Source organism: Glycine soja, chromosome 10, assembly GCF_004193775.1.
Source record: "Glycine soja cultivar W05 chromosome 10, ASM419377v2, whole genome shotgun sequence".
Taxonomy (NCBI): domain Eukaryota; kingdom Viridiplantae; phylum Streptophyta; class Magnoliopsida; order Fabales; family Fabaceae; genus Glycine; species Glycine soja.
The window spans coordinates 42,939,550-42,964,356 of NC_041011.1; the positions used below are offsets into that span (position 1 = coordinate 42,939,550).

A 24,807-nucleotide genomic window follows, 5' to 3' on the forward strand; every position below is an offset into this window, starting at 1 on the left:
AATAGTGAGATCAGATAGAGGTGGAGAATACTATGGCAGGTATACTGAGAATGGACAAGCACCTGGTCCCTTTGCAAAGTTCCTTCAAGAACATGGGATTGTTGCCCAATACACTATGCCTGGTTCTCCGAATCAGAATGGTGTGGCAGAAAGAAGGAACCGAACATTATTGGACATGGTGCGGAGTATGCTTAGCAACTCCAATCTTCCTAAATCCTTGTGGGCTGAAGCACTAAAGACGGCAGCGTATATATTAAATCGTGTTCCAACCAAGGCTGTCCCAAAGACACCTTTTGAGTTATTTAAAGGTTGGAAACCGAGTTTAAAACATATGCGCGTTTGGGGTTGTCCGTCTGAGGTGAGAATATATAACCCACAAGAGAAGAAACTTGACCCGAGGACCATTAGTGGGTATTTCATTGGATATGCCGAAAGGTCTAAAGGTTATAGGTTTTATTGTCCACATCATATTACTAGGATTGTGGAATCAAGAAATGCCAAATTTATTGAAAATGATTTGATCAGTGGGAGTGATCAATTGAGGGACTTAGGTTCTGAAATTGATTATATAGAATCTCAACCTTCCACGTCAAATGAAAGATTGGTTGTAATTCATACCCCTCAAGTTCAAAGGGATGATGAACAACACATGATTGGCATTCCACAAACTGTTGTTGATAATCCAGTAGATCAAGTTGATCATCAAATTCATGAAAATGATGAACAACCAGTTGAACAACATGATCCCCAAGAAAATGTTGATGCAACATTAAGGAGGTCTACTAGAGTAAGAAAATCAGCTATTCCTAGTGATTATATTGTATATTTGCAAGAATCTGACTATAATATTGGAGCTGAAAATGATCCTGAAACTTTTGATCAAGCCATGAGTTGTAAAGAGTCAAATTTATGGTATGATGCCATGAAGGATGAGATGAGTTCCATGCAGAGTAACAAAGTTTGGAACCTTGTAGAGTTGCCTAATGGGGCGAAGGCCATTGGATGTAAATGGGTCTTTAAGACCAAAAAGGATTCATTAGGCAACATTGAGAGATACAAGGCAAGACTTGTTGCTAAGGGATTTACTCAAAAGGAAGGAATAGATTATAAAGAGACTTTTTCTCCAGTATCTAAGAAAGATTCTCTTCGTATAATCTTGGCATTAGTTGCTCATTTTGACCTTGAGTTGCAACAAATGGATGTGAAAACAGCTTTTCTTAATGGTGATTTAGAGGAGGAGGTTTATATGAAACAACCTGAAGGTTTCTCCTCTAATAGTGGTGAGCATTTGGTTTGCAAGCTTAATAAATCTATATATGGTTTAAAACAAGCTTCCCGTCAGTGGTACCTTAAGTTTCATGGGATAATTTCTTCATTTGGTTTTGATGAAAACCCCATGGATCAATGCATATACCACAAGGTTAGTGGGAGTAAAATATGCTTTCTTGTTTTATATGTAGATGATATTTTACTTGCAGCCAATGATCGGGGTTTGCTACATGAGGTGAAACAATTTCTCTCTAAGAATTTTGACATGAAGGATATGGGTGATGCATCTTATGTCATCGGCATTAAGATTCATAGAGATAGATCTCGAGGTATTTTGGGTCTATCACAGGAAACCTATATTAACAAAATTCTAGAGAGATTTCGGATGAAAGATTGTTCACCAAGTGTTGCTCCCATTGTGAAGGGTGATAGGTTTAATTTGAACCAATGTCCAAAGAATGACTTTGAGAGGGAACAAATGAAAAACATTCCTTATGCTTCAGTTGTTGGAAGCCTCATGTATGCTCAAGTATGCACAAGGCCTGACATTGCTTTTGCAGTTGGAATGTTAGGAAGATATCAGAGTAATCCAGGTATTGACCACTGGAGAGCTGCTAAGAAAGTGTTGAGGTACCTTCAAGGGACCAAAGATTACATGCTTATGTATAGACAGACAGACAATCTAGATGCGATTGGTTATTCAGACTCAGACTTTGCTGGTTGTGTTGACTCTCGTAGATCAACATCTGGGTACATTTTCATGATGGCTGGTGGAGCTATTTCATGGAGGAGTGTTAAGCAGTCTTTGACTGCTACTTCTACCATGGAAGCTGAGTTTGTCTCTTGTTTTGAGGCTACATCACATGGTGTATGGCTTAAAAGTTTCATTTCTGGGCTGAAGATAATTGATACTATTTCAAGGCCTTTAAGAATTTTTTGCGATAACTCAGCTGCTGTCTTTATGGCTAAGAATAACAAAAGTGGAAGTCGAAGTAAGCACATCGACATTAAGTACTTAGCCATTAGAGAAAGAGTAAAAGACAAGAAAGTGGTCATTGAGCATATAAGCACTGAGTTGATGATCGCTGATCCTTTAACTAAAGGCATGCCACCGTTTAAATTTAAGGATCATGTAGAAAGAATGGGACTTGGTTCCAATTTATGATTGTATACATATATGTAAAAATTGAAACTTTTATATTATGATATTTTCTCATATTTTGGTGCACATTGATTTATTTGAGAAAAATTATGTTTTGGACCAAGAATAAACATTGGGTTTATTCATGAAGTTTTATTACCACTTTAAGTATACTGCTTGGGAAATTGAGTATATTGTAATACATAGATGATATTACTCGTTATAAGAGGAACTATCACTATGATTCATATATTCATTTCTTAAGAAGATTGAGCATTAAGTCAAAATGTTTGGACCAAGTGGGAGAATGTAATAATTCATGGTCATAACATTTTGAAATTTTGTAACGCTCATCAGTTTTGAAAGCCATTTTGAATGGTTGTTAATGGATGATAATGGCCAATAAAGAATTGTAACAGCCAATAATGAGTGGTAATGGCTGATAAATGCATTCTTGATGGTAGAATGCCTATATAAGCACATGAATTTGGTCCCTGAGCTCATCCCTTCGAATTCAGTCTTATACACCATCTAGAGAGTGGAAGAGAGAGAGCTTGGAAGAACCAAAACAAGAAACTCTTCATAGCAATGGCTGGAGGTATGTTTTGATCTGTAATTTCCGCATTTTATTAATAACCTGTGTTTCTTTGTAGTTTGTAATATCACAGGTTAAAAGAGATTTGTTCTAACATGTTCTTCCCACTTTTGCAGGCTCACTTATTCACAAGAGTATATAATTGTGAGTGATTATACAGTGAATATTATCAGTGGTCCAATTTTTTCTTAAAACAAAGAGAGAGAGAGAGAGAAGAATACGCACATACATGCATGCTATGGACAAATTGCAAAAAATAAAAGAGAGAGGGGGGAGCCAGGGGGACATGATCATGATCTGAAGCTTTGACTCTGCGCCACCCCTTCTCTCATGCTAGATCTCAAGGTTCCAATATAGCTCTACAAGTAATTGCAAGTGATATTGATCCTTAATTCAATGTTCCTTTTGTGTAAGAATTCCCTTGAACTCGAAGGCAATGTTTTTTGGTTTTTTAATCTTAAACTCTGTTCAGCGTTTACTAGCTTCCTCCAGATCTAACATTTTGACTTGATCACAATTTCAAGTTTTAAAATTTACAACAACAAAAAAAGGAACGATGATGTTAATCTTGCTAGCTGCACCTAGATTGGCATGAGCATTACAAAACAAGTAGAGCATGTGAAAATGGCGACTTAAGACGGCCTATGTCAAACTTGGTTGAACTCTTGAATAATTTAGAGTAATTTTAAGGGAGAATTATATATTTAATTAAAAATCAAAAACTAACTTGTTGAATAAATTGCTTACACAAAAGTTTGAATAAGTTGAATTTAACACGCACTGCATCGTAGTATTATTAGTCTATAAAGTATAAACAACCATATGAGATTACACCAGAAGCAAGAATTGCAATCTGAGACTATAACCCCAAGAGTGGGAAGCCCAAAAGAATACCACGCTAAAATACAACAGAATCAAGCCCGAATATAACACCATCAGCATTGGATCATAACCTCATTTCAGAAGCAACAACAAAAAAAATCATTAATTTATTTATGACTTAATTTTTTCTCTTTAAATGAAATTTTATTGTTAATTTAATATTTTACAGATATTTTCAATTAAAAAATTAAATATAATTTTGTATTAATAAAGATAATTTTAAATTATAAATGAAATATTTAATAATAAAATAATAATTTTGAATATTTGAAAAAATTATAAATATAGCTCCAAAAGTTAACATCAATTAAGTTATATATATATATATATATATATATATATATATATATATATATATATAAGAGTTGTTAATATTAAGTTTACAAAATTTAAGCATAACTTGTTTATTTAAATAATTAACTAATCAAACAAATTTAAATTAATATTTAATGAATTGAGTTGACATAGTTAAAAAAATACATCAATATCAATATTCATTTACACTTATAAGATTGGATTAAAAATAACTTATAACAAGAAAGCAGAAAAAAATAAAAAGTGAATATTTTTTTCTTAGGATAAAGACCACAAGTGTCTTTCAATTTAATTCATCAAAAATTAATTTTACTCGCAGTATATGATTGTTACTAGTTCAAGAGAATTTTACACATAATAAAAATTAAATATAATTAAATTTTTCTATTAAATAGATCGTTCTGACATTAGTGAACGCATCAAAGTCTTACATCAGTAGGTCAATCTTCTGAATTAAAATAAAGATATTAATTCTAAAATATTATTTTTTATGATATAAGTTATCTCTTAATCAAAATCAAAACTAATCCCTTAGACTGCATATTCAATTATATGTTACACTCCCTTCAAAAAAAAGGATATGTCACACTATGTTTACCTAAAATATCTATTTGTAAAGCTCAAGAACCACTCCTCAACCTAATTTAATTTACTCCACTCCCACTCGAATGCATGGAAACTCTTTTGCAGCATATACCTTGAATAAGATCTACGATCGACCAGTGGATATATGGAGCGGCCGGCAAATACCCCACTGATATCACTTCATGTGGTTTCAGTGAATTAGGGAATTCAATTGTATTGTACAAACTCATTCAAAATCTTAATTCCTTGCCCGCGACAATCCCTACAAAGTAGCACCCTCGACAATAACAACCGATATCATCATCATCGTCACCAATAGTAACGGAAGCTAGAGACTATCATAAATAAATGAGAGATCAAGAGCTAGCTGTAATCGACTGATTTTAAACCATACAATGGATGTAACATTACTCTATAGTTTAATTTAGACCAATAAAATTTATCATATATTTTCATAAATAGCAAATTGGTTGGTTAACCAGATTCAATTTTCACCGTGTCGCTCCATACTAATCCACTCGCAAAGGAATTCAATTCATTAAGAAAGGTTGCGCTTTAGGTTAGTATCTATTTATTTCTGTTTTTAGATATAAATGGGCACTAACCATGTTAAGCATTTTGTTTCTTTTTTGTATTGGGTTATGGTATCCCTTGTATCATTATCAATACACTTTTTTTTGCTGATTAAAAAAAATAAGAAAAATTAACTTGGGTTAAAATTCAGACCTAAAAATTAAAAAAGAATAAACAATACTTTCTTTAAAATGTATTCTTAGATTGACGTACGAAACATATAAATTACCCCTCTAGCTTATTAGTTAAAACTTCTGCTATTACTCCATACCAAATATAGCATTCAAGTTGATAAATTACTTATGTCAAAATAATCTCATTAGTTCCTATCATGACTCAGATTTTTGTCTACATTTTTAATCCAACGAAAGTCAAAGTTATCATCAGTATTGCCAGTTGCTACTATCACTCACCATCATTATAATTACTTTACTACTATTATTATTGTATCATCATTACCATTATTGCCTTTTTCCCGCGCCATCATCACTATCACGGCTCTAGTGTTATATAAATATAACCGAGAGATTTATAAATTATATTACAATCTTAAAAATTATAAGAACTTCAACCACCAACTTGAATAAGGCAATTTTATGTACTTGCAAGTATACATATGAAATTCCTAAATTTATATTAAGTACCGTGCAAGATTAATTTAAGACGTCTAGCTAGGATTTCACATATAAACGAAAAATATTTTCTTTTGATCAAAACTGGAATTTCATCAGTGTAAGTGCTGTGTAGAATATATTATTGAAATAAAAATGTAGACAAACCTACAAAAATTGATCCAATTATTTGACGGGTGAAAGCACGGTTGCCGGGTAAGGGTATCTAATAAAATTTTGCAAATTACGTATGCTTGCCTTCTTGCGAAGACAGAAATACACGATGCACTATATTAGATAACTAAACTAAGTAACTAGTCCTCAGATGAGAGGACAGTATAAGATGGAAAACTAACAAGAACAAGTGCCCTGCATGTGATTTCAAAATTACAACAATGACTGGTTAGAATATTGGGGAGACATATGGAAGGTCAATCCATTTGCAGTAGGTACCCAAAATCCCGTTTGCACATGAAAATGATAAATCATATATATTAATTAATTTCTATATATAATTTCTTTGTACTACATAATAAAGAAAAATAATACATTAAATAATTGATGTGATAATAAAAAAAATGAAAAAATATATATATCACATAAATAAAAATAATATAAGTTTCGGGAAAATTATGAGAGTCGGCTAAGCCTACCCTCTTTCTGCAAAGGATCAACGTTCCACATATCTCCAGGTGTCAGCATGCAATTGGTCCCTAACCTGATATGACATACGCATGCAGCCACAAGCACAAGTTCCTCAAAGCTATATTATTGAGGGCTATCACACACGTTCTCTCTCTCTTGTAATCTATATAGCCAAACAAACCAAGCAACATTATAATAGAAAGAGGACACAAGAGAAAGAAGGGGGAGCTATAGCCATAAGGAGAAAAACTTTCAAAGAAGTGAAAGCAAAAAAGAGTTGTTCTTTTCCTTTCTGCTGATAAGCTGTGTGAGTGAGTTCATTGACAAGCCTGAAATGACAACTATGCTGACAAATGAGCATGGTCTGAGTTTGAACCTCAAGGAGACTGAGCTTTGCCTCGGTTTGCCTGGCGGGGGCTCTGAAGTGGAAACTCCAAGGGCCACTGGGAAGAGAGGGTTCTCTGAGACCGTTGATCTGAAGCTTAATCTTCAGACCAAGGAAGATCTGAATGAGAATCTGAAGAATGTCTCAAAGGAGAAGACTCTCCTTAAGGATCCTGCTAAGCCGCCGGCTAAGTAAGTGTTTTTCTCACTTTTCTTTTGTAATTGAAAGCCTTTGCATGCTTCTGTTCTCTAGTCTTTTCTTTCTTGCATCAATAGTGTGTTTAATTTGATTCCATATCCCATACAAGATTTTTCATGTTTACTAACAAGTTAATAGTTATAACTTTCATATTACAAACGTATTTCTAACTTCTCAACGAGTTTCTTAGCATCCAAAGTTGATGTACTTTGTAATTTCTTAGTTTCTATTTTTTTTATCAGTAAATATTAATTATTAATTTTTTTGTTAGGAAAGAATCAAATGACCTTTTCTTTTTCCTTTCTCTTTTATCACTCATCCAATCTTATAACTACTTTATAACTTCTTAGTGATTATCTATTATCAATGTTATAATATACAGTTTGCATAAGGTGTTTGCAACATACATATTAGAAAGTGAAGATTGATGGGGATTTGGAATAAAATTTTCAGGGCTCAAGTGGTTGGTTGGCCACCAGTGAGATCATACAGGAAGAACATGATGGCAGTACAGAAGGTTAGCACTGAGGAAGTAGCTGAGAAGACAACAAGCAGCACTACTGCTAATTCTGGGGCGTTTGTCAAGGTTTCCATGGATGGAGCACCTTACCTTCGCAAGGTGGACCTCACAATGTACAAAAGCTACAAAGACTTATCTGATGCCTTGGCCAAAATGTTCAGCTCCTTCACCATGGGTTAGTAACACAATAAAGCTTCCTACATATCATATTTCCCTCTCTTTAAACTACATTTTTAGCATGTGACTGAAAGGATAACCATACACACACAAAAAAAAAAAAAATACCAACTTAAACATCCAACCTTAATTTTTTCATCATTATCTATTTTCTGCACCTATTTTACACCCATTTCTTTCTTTCTCCCTCTTTCTTTTTATATATTACCATTTTTTCTCTTCTCTTCTTTATTTCTTTCTTCTCTAACCCACTTGCACAAGGGTTTCGAAACATCATTATCAATTTTATATGTATGTACATGTATACCAACAGTACCATATAAAGAAGAGATAAAAACAAGTGACATGAAATGAATACTGTTTATCATATGTATGTACATGTATGTCAATTAGAGTTTTAGATCCTTGATGCATGAGAATTGTTAATGATGCGTGTACGGGTTGGATTAATCACATTGGGTTTGTTACATTCAGCTATATGATTGTGGGTTATTAAACTATATTTTAGTGTTGTTTATTTATGTTATATATTGGAACGGGTGAAGGTAACTATGGGGCCCAAGGAATGATAGACTTCATGAATGAGAGCAAGTTGATGGATCTTCTTAACAGCTCTGAGTATGTGCCAACCTATGAAGATAAGGATGGTGACTGGATGCTCGTGGGTGATGTCCCATGGGAGTAAGTTCTTCATCCAACAACAACCTCTGCAGCTATTATATACAATAATTTCTTACATATATACTTTATATATAAATAACTATGTATCCATATATTTTACAAATTCAGTTATCTTTTTTAATCCAAAAAAAGAAAATTATATATGACTTTTGAGGAGCTCTTGATGATCAGAAACTTATATACTTATATAGCCATTAATTAGTCTTATAGTATATTTTAATTCTGTAAATCCATGAAATTAATTAATTAACTGTTTAATTTTCTGAAGGATGTTTGTTGGGTCATGCAAGCGCCTGCGAATAATGAAGGGATCAGAAGCGATTGGCCTTGGTATGCATCATTATATCTTAATTAATTAATTCCATCTACTTTTTCTTTTCACTCATGGAAATTAATCATTGTTTTGAAACTCAATTACCAATCAATAATATATACATGCCATTAATTTTTTGGCTATTCTAATTAATGTGTTGGCGCGCATCTTTTTATGTACTTTCAGCGCCAAGAGCAATGGAAAAATGCAAAAGCAGAAGCTGAAGCTGGCCTAATACAATGTTCTATGAGAGATCCCGTACCAAAGTGGACCTATAAAAGAAATTATATGAAGCACTTCAGCGAGACTATGGAGCGGAGTGTTGTTAGTTTGAATGTGTCTGGTGTTTTTTGTTTTGTTCGTATATAGATTATTCAACTTTTAATTTTAAGGAGCCGATCGATGGGGCATTTGTAATGGACAAGAAGCAATAAACTTAACCTATATAGTCTGGCTTGTTTATTATGTGATCCTTCCATGCTGTCATGATTGTTGTGTGCTAAATACCTTGAATTTTAATGCATACTTTATTCCCTCAAAGAGATTCTTCATATATCATTTATTTTGATTTTTTGTTTTAATTAATTGTGTTTGTCCTGCAAAATGATCAATGTCTCAGCTGGATGAGGAAGGTATTCAATTTTTATATGGTTCACAAGTGAGCAAGGGGAACAAGCCCATGTGCATGTTGATGGAGTTTCGTTTATGGCCATTAGTTTTATAGTCTTTGTCATCTAGTTTTGTAATATCAAATGGGTATTAACTAGGTGGGTGAATGTAGGGTTGGTGAGTGAACGTGGTTGGAATATTAATTTAATTCTATATATATATATATATAATTTTATGGGATCACGATATATTATTATTAAGGTCAATGGTTACATACATATCCCAAAAAATGTGTGCAAAGTATAAAAGAATTCTTGGATCGGACACTATGACAGCTTCAGGTCCTTGCTTTTGAGAAAAATATCCATTATTTTTAAGGGATTTGCTGCCTATGTAAAGTGCATATAAAAGCGATTGAACTTCAAAATATCTGTTCAGTTGATATATTTTACGTACGTTGGAGCAGCTTTGAATAAGTTATTGAATTACTCTTAAATGTTAACTTTTCTGTATCTAATTTCAATATCAACCTTTATATTATAAATTTGAAATCTGATTTTTAAATAAAATGACATTTTTATTATATTTTCTTTTTTGTGATGTACGTACAAATCATCACACGGTTACTTTGTGCTTGTTTTTTTAAAAGAAAATCTTAAATCATTAATTATTTTCAAGCTCTATTTTTAAAGAAAAATAATAGTTTTTATACATAAAAAAAAGAGTACTTAACTTTGCTCTTTTTACAAATAGGCATCCCAAATTTTTATCCTATAGGCTTAATAAACATTTATCCTCATTCACAAAATAATCATCATAAATTTTAATTTTATTCAAATTGATTCTTAAACTTTATATTTTCACTGATAGATACGTACACCTTAGAACTTTAATTTCTTTCTAATTTATCGTTAGAAAATTTTTCAAATGATTATTTCTTATTTATTTATAATTAATTTTTTTTCTTCTATTGTTACAAATAATTTTTCATAATTTAAAATATAATAAAAACATTAACTAGAAAAAATAAAATAATAGAAACAATTTAAAAAGTCTTTATTTTCTAAATCTAAATTTTATTGTGTTATAATGTTTGAAAAAGTGATTTATAAAAATTAAAATAATAAATGATTGAGATTTATTCTTTGTTAATAAATTAATCCCAATTTAATATAATTGACTCTTTTAAAATGGTGAATTTTAGGGATTAATTAAGATGAAATTATAAATATTAAGGTGTTTATGTAGAAAATAGATAAAGTTAAATGATTAATTAGGAAACAAATTTAATTTTAAGGTATTTATTTGTAAAGAGAAAAAAAATATTAAGGAATAGTTAGAATGAAATTAAATTTTGAGGTGTCTAATTATTAAAGAGATAAATTTGGGGGGATTTAAGTACTCTTTGACCTATTTTTAACTTAAAGATGTATTTAAATTTAAATTTAAATACTTTTAATTTTTTTCTTCTGATATAAAAATCTTTTTATCTCAAATTTATTCTGTTTATAATCTCAAATCAATTCTTTATATTTTTTAATTTTACACTTTTCTCTGTGAACTTAAGAGAATTATCATTTAATTATCTATTAATAATTAATTTATATATATTTCTCATTATTATAGACATTTTTGTTTACAATAGTACAAAAAAAGTTTTAATTAACCTTAAAAATGTACAGCAAGTTTTGGAAAATCTGTATAAAATGTGAAGTGGCAATTTTTTTAATATTGGAATGGGCATTATATATCAATTGTACTAAGACATCGATGTAAGAAATAATTTTTAGATTGTTATAACTAATTGATTCTAGTAATTTATATGATCGTTATCTGTATGTTCGTCTTTCATTCAAATCCTAACCTTATAACATAGATCTAGTTTGTTCCTTCACAAGGTAATGTGCTATATCTCTCTCTAAATTGCAATGTTTTCAAATCTTATTAACCTTGTGATCTCTTTCTCTCTTGTAGGTGGCACATAGTAAGTTCAAAGGCTTGACACAATGTGTTTGAAAGGAACAATAAAAGAGTGTTCAAAGGAAAAATACTCAATGAATCATTTTCTTCCATGGATATTAATAATAAAATGACCATAAATATTTTCTTTTCTTGTTATGCACGAGCCACATGCGTGAAATTTGGTTCCACTTAATTCAGTTTTCTATATCATTTTATTGCATATATTTCCTGAAACAGCTCTAGAAAGTCGAAAACAATTTATGTAAAAAAAATATACTAATGTTATATTGTTAAAATTTTATTGAAATTGAAAAACACTGATTGATTCTCTCTCTCTATATATATATATAAGATTTTCTTCGAACTTTCAAACAGGACTCAGGATTTTCGAAAAGTAGAATGGAGGCTTGGCTATTATACAATTTTTTTAACCTTACAAAATCTCTCTATCATAGATCAATGTTACTTGAAAATCTGCAGCACATCCTCAGCATATTATATGGACAAATCAAATCACATAATTAAGACAGTATACATTGATATTGATTTGACATTCCCTGGTTGGTTACTTTGGGAGCTTAGAAGTGAAACTATTTTTTTTTCTAAACTTATGGTCGATTTATTGCATCTTAATGATGGGAAGGTGCTTTCGTAGAAATGATGTTAACTAGATCCAAGTGTGGTTATTGTCTTTTCTCATATTTGTATATATTAATTATTTTAGATAGCTAGTGTTTCAATTTTAATAGGTGTTAATTGGAGTTTTAGAGTTAGTTTTTTTTTTAATGCAGTGTTAGAGTTAGTTGTATGTCGTATTTTGCGTCAGCATATCCCTGGTTAATTTTACTAGTATTTACCTTTACTAATTTGTCTTTCAAAAAAACACTAGGCATTCGACATTATGCATATACCATCATCATGTAAAATTAATATCCCTTTTTTAGTTTTTTAAAAAAGAAAAAAATGCATTACTAATATTTTTAAGATGACAAGAGTATTTATGTTAATCTAAATTTTATTAATTATATTGTTTCGTGACATGAATCCAGCCATATATGTTTAAATTTTAAACAACTTAGGCCCTCACTCCCCCAAAATTGGTGACCACCGGTTTCCTCTTCAACCACTTAAGTGTGTTTACTTTGCCTTTAGAATACAATTTTTACTGTACACATATTTTAAAATCAATTTTATCAAAATTAATTATATATTAACTTTAAAACAAATGGGTTCTTATTAACCATATATTTGTTTTATATTTTGATAAAAAAAATGAAATGTGGATGTTAGACAAGTTACTTTTGTGTTTAGAAATTATGTTGTTAATTAAACTGAGGTTAGAAAAAATTAATTTAATTTTAATTATTTAAAATAAAATTACTTTTGAAATATAAAAAAAATGTAGGACTCGTATTTAAAACTAGTTTTATTCACTTTAAAACTTTAAAATTTTACTTCTTTTAAAATAAAATGCACAAAGAATTAATTTTAAAATTTTAAAAAATTACCAAATAAATTGAGTTACTATTCAAAGCTTGTGGATAAACGAATCATAGAGTTGTTCCATCTTACAAGATGTGTTGATAAACTTTAAAAGTTTGAGTCTAGATAAGTTATTGTGTTAAATATTTAAAGAAAGAGATTTATTATTTATATTGATTTTACCCGACTCAAATATAATTAAAAAATACATGATCTAGATAAAATAAAATAAAACAACTGAAGACTATATGATCCTTTTATATCAAACCAACTATAATATTGAGCAGAGATAATTAATAATTGAATTCGGGACAAGTATAAGAATAGTATTTTGCTAATAATGGAATTGTACACAGTGAGGGTACGTTATGATGGGGATCGTAAAGAGGCAAGAAGGTCCAAATGGATACGCAATCCGAGTTAGTGGGTTGAATGAATACAATTTTTGTTGACAATTTTTATATGCACTCTCCTATTTACTAATACACTCTTTTTTATTTATTTTCCAAAATTACCCAGGAAAATGCACTCCCCTTCCATACACTCTATAAGCTATTTGCACTCTCCCTCATTGATTGAGCTTGGTTTGATCCTCTCGATCTTGGAAGATACTCTCCACCCCCCTTGATCTTAAGGCTATGTTGATCATTAGATTGCTAATGGAGTCTGTCTCCCTATCTATATTATTTTGTGTCCCTATTTGGCTGCAATCATGTCACTCTTACACATAAAATTTACATGAAAATCAAGTGTTATAGATTTTTGTTTGATTTTTTTCTTTTGACTTAGATTGATCAGAACCACTTTGTAAATCTCTTGGGTATCTTCTTTTCCCTAGTTTGGAAATGGCTTATAGATAGCAAGGAAGGGGATCATATTTTTTCCTTGGTAAAAAAAGATAGGGGAACTATGATTTTTCATCTCACCCCATCTCACTTTAGAAATCCTCACAAATCATTTTTCTCAAAAGGAAATTTCTGTTTTTGAAATTTTGACTCTGCATCAGTGAAGCTGAGTTTAGGGTTGGTGATCAAATTGTGCTGAGGAGTGTATTCTAAATTTTTACGGGGTAATTTGGGAAAATAAAAAAAGAGGAGTGTATTAGCAAATAGAGGAGTGTAAATAGAAATAGCCACTTTTTGTTTTCTAGATCATTTGCAGATTCTATCAGATCTGGGCTTGCTGCCAGCTTGCTATCTTTGTCAAATAGTCTGCTGAAAACAATTGCAGAGATTGCAATAAGAAATAATTACTTTTCAGATAACGACTTAAAAAAAAAAAGTCTGAAGACGCTATTGGTATGACATATTTTTGTTTGTTTTTAAAAGTCAGAGGGGATTTGTTAGTGTATATTTCTATAATTTCTGATGACGTACGAGCAAGATAAAAACAGTAGACATAGTACAAACAGAAAGAATTAATGCAGCATTGGTCAGAAATGACCTAAATGAACTTTTCTTTTGTATGTGGGTTTACATCTAAGAGCTTGAGCAAGTTTTTTATACGAGTTTTTTAATGATTTTTTTTCCTTAATACTTTTTATGATTCTCATTGTCATATCATTTATAAAAGATTTATACAAAATTTTACTCAAAAACAAAAAATCATAAGAAACTTTAAAAAATCCAAACATTTAATTTTTTTATTATAACTTAATTATTATTCCAATAAAATAATTAATTCATTTTTTAATTTTTTATTTATACAAATAATAAATACGAATAAATGAAGAAAATATTAAATATAAATTAAAAATAAAAAATAAAAAAATACATAACATTAAAAGAAAATGTGTAACAATAAAAAATACATTTTTACTTATAATAGATAATCAAATACAATGACATTGAAATAAAAAAACATAACAATGAAAAATAAAAAATATTACATAAAATTGGCAAAAACACCAAAAGGGGCCCATTTTAGAAATTATTTACCAAAAAGGGGCCCTTTTGAAATTATTTCCGGAGGGGGTCACTTTTTTTATTGCAAAGCGCCCCCCACCCCGGCGCCTCCACTGTGCACGCGACACGTGGCACAGGGAGGTAGCGCCCCTGCACCAGGCGCGACGGGTAGCGCCCTGGCACTGGGCGCGACTGGTGGCACCCCTGCACCAGGCGCGACCCTAGACGCCTAGGGACCAGGCGCCACCCCCCCCCCCCCAGCCAACGTTAAAGCCCCACCCCACCCCACCCCAACCCCTCCTGGTCCCCCCCTTACCCCGTGGTCCCCTCACCCCCACTCCCTCCTTCTCCCCCAAATTCTCTTCTGTTTGAAGCTTGTCCCCCCCCCTCCCAACACTCCATTTTTGCTTCCATTCTCCCCCAAAGTTGCTGGTATGTGATTTTTTTAATTATTTCAAATTTATTTATTTTTTATAAATTGTTATATTTTATTTGTTGTATGTTTTTTTTTTGCAGGTGGTCATCTTATGTACAAATTGCTGTTAGTTTAATTTGTTTATTATTTTAGTTATTTTTTATTAATTATATAACAAATTGTTTATTTGTGTTACGGTTGTTTAATTTTTAGAATATAAATTTAATTAAGATTCATAATAAATATTACTGTAATAATGTTATTATGCGTATTTAAAAAAGAAAGGCATATTATTATTATATATAAAAAATATATATATACGTGTTCTTATATTATTTTCTGAAATTTGTGAAATTGAGAAAAAAAATATATATATTTTCTGAAAGTTGAGAAAAAAAATCCTCAATGTGAAGAAATTATTTTTTATTATATATATATGCTTATTGAAATTATTGAAATTGACAAAATATATATATATATATATTTTCTGAAAATGAAGAAAAAAAATTCTGAATGTGTAAAAATTAATTTTTATTATATATATATATATATATATATATATATATATATTAAAATTGCTGAAATTGACAAAATATATATATATATTTTCTGAAAATGAAGAAAAAAAATTCTGATTGTGTAAAAATTAATTTTTATTATATATATATATATATATATATATATATATATATATATATTGAAATTGCTGAAATTGACAAAATATATATATATATTTTCTGAAAATGAAGAAAAAAAATTCTGAATGTGTAAAAATTAATTTTTATTATATATATATATATATATATATATATTGAAATTGCTGAAATTGACAAAATATATATATATATATTTTCTGAAAATGAAGAAAAAAAATTCTGAATGTGTAAAAATTAATTTTTATTATATATATATATATATATATATATATATATATTGAAATTGTTGAAATTGACAAAAAATATATATATATATTCTGAAAATGAAGAAAAAAAAATTTTCAATGTGTAGAAATTATTTTTTTGAAATTGTTGAAATGGAGAAAAAAATATATATATATTTTCTGAAAATTAAGTAAAAAAATTCCTCACTCAATGTGAAGAAAATTTAAATTATGTGTTTGTTTGTAAAATTTTAATTACGTGCTCCTTTTTAAAATTTAAATTACGTGCTCGTTTCTAAAATTTAAGTTACGCGTACGTACTTAACTTTATTTATTATTTATGATATGTGTGACTATTAATTTTTTTTTCTTTCTATACAGGAGTTTTAAAATGGCTAGTTCGTCATCTTCTCATCATTATGACGTGGCATCTGGACCATTAGAGGATGATTTATTGTGGATGCAAAAAAATCATGTATCCCAACATATTTGGAATGGTGCTAATGATAGGACATTAAAAATTCGACGAGCCACACCACTATACAATCATAGAGAAGCACCGCCCGAAGAAATTATTCCTCTATTACAAATTTCGGGTTTGTACCCGATAATGAAATTGGCGCAGCTGAAAGTGAATGGAGCATTGGTGAATGCTTTTATTGAAAGGTGGAGGCCAGAAACGCATACATTTCATTTGAAGTGTGGAGAGGCAACTATTACACTTCAAGATGTTTCTGTGCTACTTGGTATTCCTGTGGATGGAAGACCATTAATTGGAAATACAAATATTGATGGGTTTGAATTGTTTCATGAATTATTGGGTGTCATGCCTGACGATGCTGCAATTGATGGGAACTCAATTAAATTGAGTTGGTTGTCTTCTCATTTTGCAAATATTCATGATTTTACAGGCAACCAAGAAGGCCTTGAAAGATTTGCTCGTGCTTGGATCTTACGATTCATAGGTGGGGTAATGTTTGTTGACAAAAGCAGCAAACGGGTGCATTTGAAATATTTGCAGTTTCTGAGAGACCTTAGAGAGTGCAGTAGTTATGCATGGGGAGCTGCTGTTTTGGGTAACCTTTATAGAGAGATGTGCATCGCAACAGACTATAATGCTAAATCAATAGGCGGTTTCACTCTCTTGATTCAATTATGGGCATGGGAACGATGCCCAACATTAGCCCCCTCAGTTATTCCTCCACAACAACAAAACGCGCCACTTGGTTACAGGTATACTTTCCTTTACTATTTTGAATTCATTATTAATAAACATGCTTGGTTGATGTTAATCATTATTCTATGTAACATTTTATTTTGTTATTTAATTTTTTGTGAAGATGGTTGGGAGGTGAATTGCATCACATAGGCAATGACAATTTAATTGAGTTTCGTCGTAAATTAGATGTCATGAAACGCGACGAGGTAACAATTTTGATGTTTGTTTATTAAATGATGTTGTATTTCTTAATTAATTTATTAAATTTAACTTTTATATGCAGTTTGTATGGGTCCCTTATGCTGGACATGTGGAAATGAACTTGAGTCAAGTTTGTTTTTTTGGGTCTGTATTATGGACATGTATCATACCACTTATTTGTTTTCAAAAAGTGGAATGGCACCAGCCGGATAGAGTCATGAGACAATTTGGAATGCAACAACCTATTCCGGGACCAGTAATGCAACCCAACAACATACATGACTTGACATTAAAGGGAAAGGAAGGAAAAAATTGGATGCGACTAATGCAACCCGCGCTTAATGAATGGAATAGTCGCTATGAAAGGAGAGTAGAGCAGACGCCGCCACAAACAGGGACCCTCGGTCTGAACTCTGAATATATGAGGTGGTACAGGCGTAAAACAAAAGTGTATGTGGACCCAAAACATGCAAGAAGAGGACTATTGGTATACATTGTCCATTATAATAAGGAAAAGAATGTTGCGCTTATTTAAGATTATTTTAATAACTATTCATTTATTTTCTATGCAGGGTGAAATCGCCGAAACACTACATTTTATGGTGTCGCCTGTTGGGAGAAGGGTTTCTACTTTTGACGATTTACTGCCATGTATCGAGAAGATCACTCTTTTGTCTGAGGAAGAGGATAGGATACTTGAGGCACATGAAGATGCTCCCCCTTCTCAGCCACAATTTGAACATCAACAGTTTAATATACTACGGCAAAGTGTGGAGACTCGAGGCTTAGCGCGACGTCGGGAAACTGTTGATGCAGCAACATATAGTTTGCCTCCGATGCCAGAACGACAACATGGAATGTATTACACACCGCCGGCATTCACCCAAGAACCGTCTCAGATGCCGCCGATGTATTCATACCCACATGATTTTCAACCAGGGTATAGTTTTGCAGGCATATTTGGGTCCTCTCCTTCTTCAACGGAAACTCCTTCATTTACCCAAAGTGGTCAAGTATCGACCCCAAATGCCCCACTTGCTGGTCCGTGGAATGTACCTGGAGATATACCCGACATGGACGACTTATTAGGGGTCGATTTACGTCATGATTTCTCTGTCGAGGCTGACCAAGTGGATGAAAGGGCGAATCCTAGAAGAAGAAATCCTGATAGAGCAGCTAGAAATTGGGACCGGCCATGTGGAACTTCGTCGCGGCATCACAGACATAGTGATGATTGATTAATAATGAGTTTACATTTTTTCCGCATGGTTTAACATTTTCATGTACCTTGTATTATTTTTTTCCATGTGTTTCATATTGTCTTCTACTTTGTATGATTTTATTTCATGTTAATTTAATATTATTGTCACTTCAACGTTTCAATTTATTGTGCAATGCTTTTAAAATAAATAAAAATAAATAACCATAATGTTAATGACACATAAATCAAAAGTCATCTCTTACGTAATTTAATGGCCAAATCAAAAAAGAATTGACCAAATCAAGAAGCATTTTAAAACATTTTAGGATTTCAAAATGTATTTTAGGTGAAAATGTATTTTATTGAAAATGTACTTATATATACTTCAAAAAGAGAGAATAATAAAATATAAAAAATAACAAATAATACTAATAATAAAAATGAAAAAAATTTAAATTTTTGATAAACAAATTAAAAAATATACAATTTAGAGTGTATAAAAAATAATCTTATTGAAATTTTGGGTTGGGGGAATATAAAAAAATAACAAATAATACAAATAGCAAAAATGAAACAAAATTTAAATTTTTGATAAACAATATAAAAAATATAGAATTTTCGGGGGGGTGTGGGAAGAGGTTGGGGGGGTGTAAGAAGAAGAGGCTGGGGGTGTGGGAAGGGGCTGGGGGGGTGTGAGAAGAAGAGGCTGGGGGGTGTGGGAAGGGGCTGGGGGGTGTGAGAAGAAGAGGCTGGGGATGTGTGGGAAGGGGCTGGGGGGGGGGGTGTGAGAAGAAGAGGCTGGGGGGGGGTGTGGGAAGGGGCTGGGGGGTGTGGGGGGGGCAGGCGCCTGGCTGCCCGGCGCTAGCCGTAGCGCCTGACCCCTGGGCACTACCAGTCGCGCCTGGTGCAGGGGCGCTACCTCCCTGTGCCACGTGTCACGTGCATAGTGGAGGCGCCGGGGTGGGGGGCGCTTTGTAATAAAAAAAGTGACCCCCTCCGGAAATAATTTCAAAAGGGCCCCTTTTTGGTAAATAATTTCTAAAAGGGGCCCCTTTTGGTGTTTTTGCCCATAAAATTAATTGTCATTTTTTTTTCTGAAACGTTCTTAAATATATTCAACTAAATCTGCTTGAAGTTGACGATGTTTTTGTTTGTCATGAACCTATGTTCTCCTTTGGAGGTATGTTGATTAGATACTAGAGTGAACACTTAAAGATACTTTGAATGTTGACGTGCTATTACCCACATTATTGTAATCAATATTATTTTGATATGTGTCATGTTCGTCCTTAACAATCATATTATGCAATATGATGCATGCATAGATGATATTCTTCATTTTACTAGCATCCCAAAAACGTGTTGAACCACTTACAATTGTGGATCGAGATTGGAGCACTCCAAATGCCTATTTTACATCATTTCTTGTTGATTCTTGTCGTTGTGCAAATAATTTTCGCTTTTCTCCTTGTGGTATTGAGATGGTCTTCACAAACATGGCAAAGTCTAGATAAATATCATCCACTAAATAGTATCACATATTATATTGGGTTATATTCACTGTGAATTGCATTGCGGGTGCTCGTCCTGACAAAACTTCATCAAACACATTAGATCCATTTAACACAATAATGTCATTAATTGAACCGGCGATGTCAAAAAATACATGTCAAATCCCCAAGTTTTGTGATGCCACAACTTCAAGAATGATTGTTGGGTTGTGATGATCACTTCGACAAAATTGACCTTTCCATGCAACTAGACAACTTTTTCATTCACAGTGCATATAATCAATGGAACCTAACATACCTGGAAATTAGCATGCCACTCCCATTTGTAGTAGTCGTTTGGTGTCTTCGTTATTTGATCTCCTCAAGTACTCATTCCCAAATATGGTGCAAATGCCTGATACAAATCGCTCCTAGCATTCAACTGTAATTGTTTCACCAATTCGAACGTATTCATCCACATTGTCAGCAGATGATCCATAAGCCAATATACAAATAGCAGTTGTGTACTTCTACAATGGAGATAGGCCTTTTCGACACAATGCATCGACCCTCATTTGAAAGTATTCATAATGATTATTAAGCACGTCTACAATTTGGAGAAACACATGTCTTCGCACACGAAACTTTCTTCAGAATTGAATATCTGTGTACACAAGATTTTTTTAAAAATAATCATTGAATAATCGATCATGACCTTCTTCACAATTACGATGTACCACTCTTCTTCTTTGGCTACACCTAGTGGTGTTTCCATATAGTTGTTGTTGGCTCTCAAGTATCAACCTAATGATTTGTTCATCAGTGTTGTCTTTCAATTCCTCGTCTATCATTTGTTCTAAAACTTCATCTAAATCGATGTTTGGATCCATTATATTGCGCCACCACCATCGCGGCCCTTCCCTCGCGCAACCATCGTCGTCCCTCTTGCCATCGTTGTGGTCCCTTCCTCGCACAACCACTGTCACAGCCCCTTGATCCAGTGAATCTATTCTTAATTTTTTTTTTCCATTCTCAAATTACTTGTTCATCGTTCTTTAATTTTTAGTTCTATGTTGTTCTTGTTCGTTGTGTTGTTCTTTGTTCTATGCTCTCATCGTTCTTTCCGTTGTTTTCCCTCTTTTTTTTTACAAGGTGGTTGATGTTAGATATTAATATTTTAATGTTAAGCGCATGTTCCTTATATAAGAAACGTTTCTTTTTCAGGAGGAATCCGTTTTGCCATGTAGACCCTCTCTAGTGCAAGGTTTCTTCAGAAAATCGCATCTTACTGCGAAGGAACCACTGAAGAACCCTACGTTAGAGATGCTCTAATAATCCATATTAACTTCAATACCACAACCTTGTCTTTGATTCTAGTTTTCTACGATGATAGCTAAGTGATTAGTTAATATTAGCGATAGAAAAATATATATTAAAATAATTTTATAATGATTAATTAATATGCACATATTAATATTGTCCCAACAAGAGATCTAGCTCAATTAATAAAGTAGTATATTGAAGTTCCTGTAAAGTTTTGTGCTTAGTAAAATATCTAAATATAAATAGTACGAGTGAAAGAGACTTTTATTATTCATAGAAAATAAAAGCATGTATCAAAAGATTTATAATATTTCATACACTATTCAAGGAATTAAATTAGACCTTGGTTGAGTTAAAGAGACTCACGTTTCATATTATGTTATAAATACTATTGATTTTGATCTCACTCATCTTATCAAAATATTTTTTTAGTGTTTCATATTTGATAGGCTAAAATGTTAAGGTTAGTTTTTGGCAACTTGAAACTACTAAAAATAACTACCTAGAAATTCAATTAAAAATAATTTAAAACAATAAATATTTAATTTTATGTTTCAAATGTTTTTTTCCTTGAATATTGTGCTTAATTTTTTTTAATTGTCTTAACTATTGTTAAAATTTATGACTGTATATGAGAGGGGTAAATTCCTTCTTAACATATATATATATATATCCCACATAATTCCAAAACCTTTTTGTCTTGTCCCCTTAAGCTTAAAGGAAACTTTTCACGCCAAAAATTGAACTGTAGCAGCCTTGGTCATATGTTATATATGATTATTGTATGGAATGATGTCAAATGTATCACACACAAGATTGCAAGTATTCTAAGATAAGAGTTAGGATGAAATAGAAACACAAAATTTAATTGAGGTTTCCTTGTTAAACCACGCAAAATTATTTTAAAAAGTAATCAATAATATTATTAAATCTGTCTAGCCTCCAAAATTTTGTCACTAGTTGATCAGTTGACTGCTTGTTGGCTTACTTTTTTCCCTGCTTTCGCTCTTTCTTTCTTCTTTTTTTTTTTTTTTTGAGGTTGTTTTCTCTCTTCTTTACTTGCTCAGCTTCTTGGATTTTTCATTTTACGGGTTACTAAGCCTACAAAGCAGGCTAGCCCACACCTAGTTTTATTTATTTATTATAATACATCAATCTAGAGAAATTAAAATAGTTATTGCAATTCATGTTTGAGCATACATTTATTGGGATTAGACTTGAATTTAATGAATAACAAAAGCATAATTGCCACAAAGGTCAATTACTTTTCTTCTTCTTTTTTTTTCTTCATTTTGTTCAATCTTAGTTAAGTCATTCATCATCCCTATCATTTTATACTTTGAAAAGCGACAATTTTGGAACGATAAATGCAGATAGGAGATTCAAGTTGTGGGGACAATTTGGGCTGGAGCAGTGGCATGAGTGGTTGGATGACTAGTGTCAGTCATGATCGATGCTACTTTGTGTCTGCTAGAGACAACACTACTAATGTTAACTTAGCCTTCACTTTGTTTGATGCTATGTGGACATTAACATCAATTTTGTGGTGACACCAAAGTAGCATTGACCTTTTTTTAACGCAACTTATTAGCTTCTAGCAGTATAACACATTGAAAGAGTGGCAGACTTGACGCTAATACTCATTTAACATCGATTTTTGTGTTTTTGCGTTGACTAAATTGTTGTAGGGTATAACTTTTATTTTCCTAAAATATACTCTCTCTTTTTTTGCTGTATTTTCCTAAAATATACTTAAGGTGTAATGTACTAATGCACTCATTCTAAAAAATAAGTGAATGAATATCAATAAATTTTTAATTTAATAATTAGCATAATTACTATATTTGATAACTCAATAAATTAATTATAATTAATTAACATTATTTCATAAATAAATGTTATGATACCTAATTTATTTAGAGAAAAAAATATTATGTACTAACTATAAAAAAAATTACATAATAATTTAATCACAACTTATCATATAGGATAAGTTTGTTGATTTTTAACATAATTATATTAAAGTAATTTAATTAATGATTTGTGATTGGATAATAAATTATTTTATGTTGTGAACATTAATTTTATTTATTTAATAGGAGGGGTTGATTATAGCTTTATGAGTTTGTATTTAATATCTGATGCTACCTTTAATAAAATTACTTTGAAAAACGGACAATTGAAAAAAATAATTTTAAGGTTTCCCTCTTTTGTAGAAAAAAAAAAGTTTTTCCTCTCAAGATGCGCCATTAACAATCATAATAGTCAATTGAAAAGTTGGAAGAAATTTGAAACACCTAAATATTGTGGCCTACTTCTCAATCATTGCTTTTATATATTGCCTTCATTTAGCAATAGTCCTTTTGCTTCCATTATCACGTAACCTATGCTTTTCAAAAATATTTCCCCCCATTTTCCTTATTTATTATCTTCATCTTCTTTGTGAACTTATTTAACAAATTATTGTAGGTGTCGATTAAAGATATATTAATTATAAAGAATCGACACCATTATATATCTGGCGAAGGATATATATGTAACATATATTATTTGTAATGGGATGAGGCTTAATTGAACTTTTATTATTTCATAGGTAACTTTGTTATTCCGTATTTTTTATTTTATTTGGAACCATTTATGTTTGAATGGCTTCTGAATGATGTTTTTGGATTTAATTAATGCTATAAATATTCCTACATTCTTTATGCAGGTGTGAAAGCATGGCTTTAATGTGTTATTCTTTTGGTAAGCGTGGCATGCAGCATGAAAGAATTTTTCTTTTTATTTATTACATCTTTGGTACAATTCAATCCTATTCAAGACATGGTCTAACATTAAACCACATCTCTTTAATTAAGATTCAAACTTTAATTCAACATGTTCTTGGAGGATAGTCTCTTTTACTAGACCCAACTTTCATTAATTTACTTTTTCTTATGAAATATTTGCAAATTAGTTAATTATAATTGTTTTTTTTTGTTGATCCTGTACTGATAGTTTTATTTTCTTGGTTTATTTTTTTTTGTATTGATTATTTTTAAAGAATTAATTAGTGTATTTATTCAAATTTTAATTCTTTCATTGTTTTTATATGTTAGATCATTTTTTCTTCTTAGATTATGTTTGATAAGACATTTAAATTAATTTTTATTTTTTTATTAACTTATTTGAGTATTTGATATACAAGTTTTTAATAATTTTTAACATTTTTAGAAACACTAGTTAAAATAA

General features: G+C 31.3%; 2 protein-coding genes across 2 annotated transcripts; both read left to right on the plus strand.

The window, feature by feature from the left end:
* The first annotated feature begins 6,771 nt into the window (after positions 1–6,771).
* On the plus strand, positions 6,772–9,430 carry LOC114372462 (auxin-responsive protein IAA14-like). The gene is made up of 5 exons (XM_028330027.1): positions 6,772–7,192; positions 7,653–7,894; positions 8,442–8,577; positions 8,846–8,907; positions 9,077–9,430. Exons 1-5 carry the CDS (start codon positions 6,951–6,953, stop codon positions 9,112–9,114), a joined length of 720 nt encoding a protein of 239 aa, XP_028185828.1. The 5' UTR covers positions 6,772–6,950; the 3' UTR covers positions 9,115–9,430.
* A 7,003-nt stretch (positions 9,431–16,433) lies between these two features.
* LOC114369987 (protein MAIN-LIKE 2-like) lies at positions 16,434–18,043 on the plus strand. Its single transcript, XM_028327269.1, has 2 exons — positions 16,434–17,375; positions 17,483–18,043. Exons 1-2 carry the CDS (start codon positions 16,483–16,485, stop codon positions 17,592–17,594), a joined length of 1,005 nt encoding a protein of 334 aa, XP_028183070.1. The 5' UTR covers positions 16,434–16,482; the 3' UTR covers positions 17,595–18,043.
* The last annotated feature ends 6,764 nt before the right edge of the window (positions 18,044–24,807 follow it).

Bases quoted from the DNA above. Each gene is read 5' to 3' on its own strand.
- LOC114372462 (XM_028330027.1), top strand. From the start codon at position 6,951: ATGACAACTATGCTGACAAATGAGCATGGTCTGAGTTTGAACCTCAAG. The intron at 7,193-7,652 runs GTAAGTGTTTTT...TAAAATTTTCAG, and splicing joins CCTGCTAAGCCGCCGGCTAA to GGCTCAAGTGGTTGGTTGGC. The intron at 8,578-8,845 runs GTAAGTTCTTCA...AATTTTCTGAAG, and splicing joins GTGGGTGATGTCCCATGGGA to GATGTTTGTTGGGTCATGCA.
- LOC114369987 (XM_028327269.1), top strand. From the start codon at position 16,483: ATGATATGTGTGACTATTAATTTTTTTTTCTTTCTATACAGGAGTTTT. The intron at 17,376-17,482 runs GTATACTTTCCT...TTTTTTGTGAAG, and splicing joins AACGCGCCACTTGGTTACAG to ATGGTTGGGAGGTGAATTGC.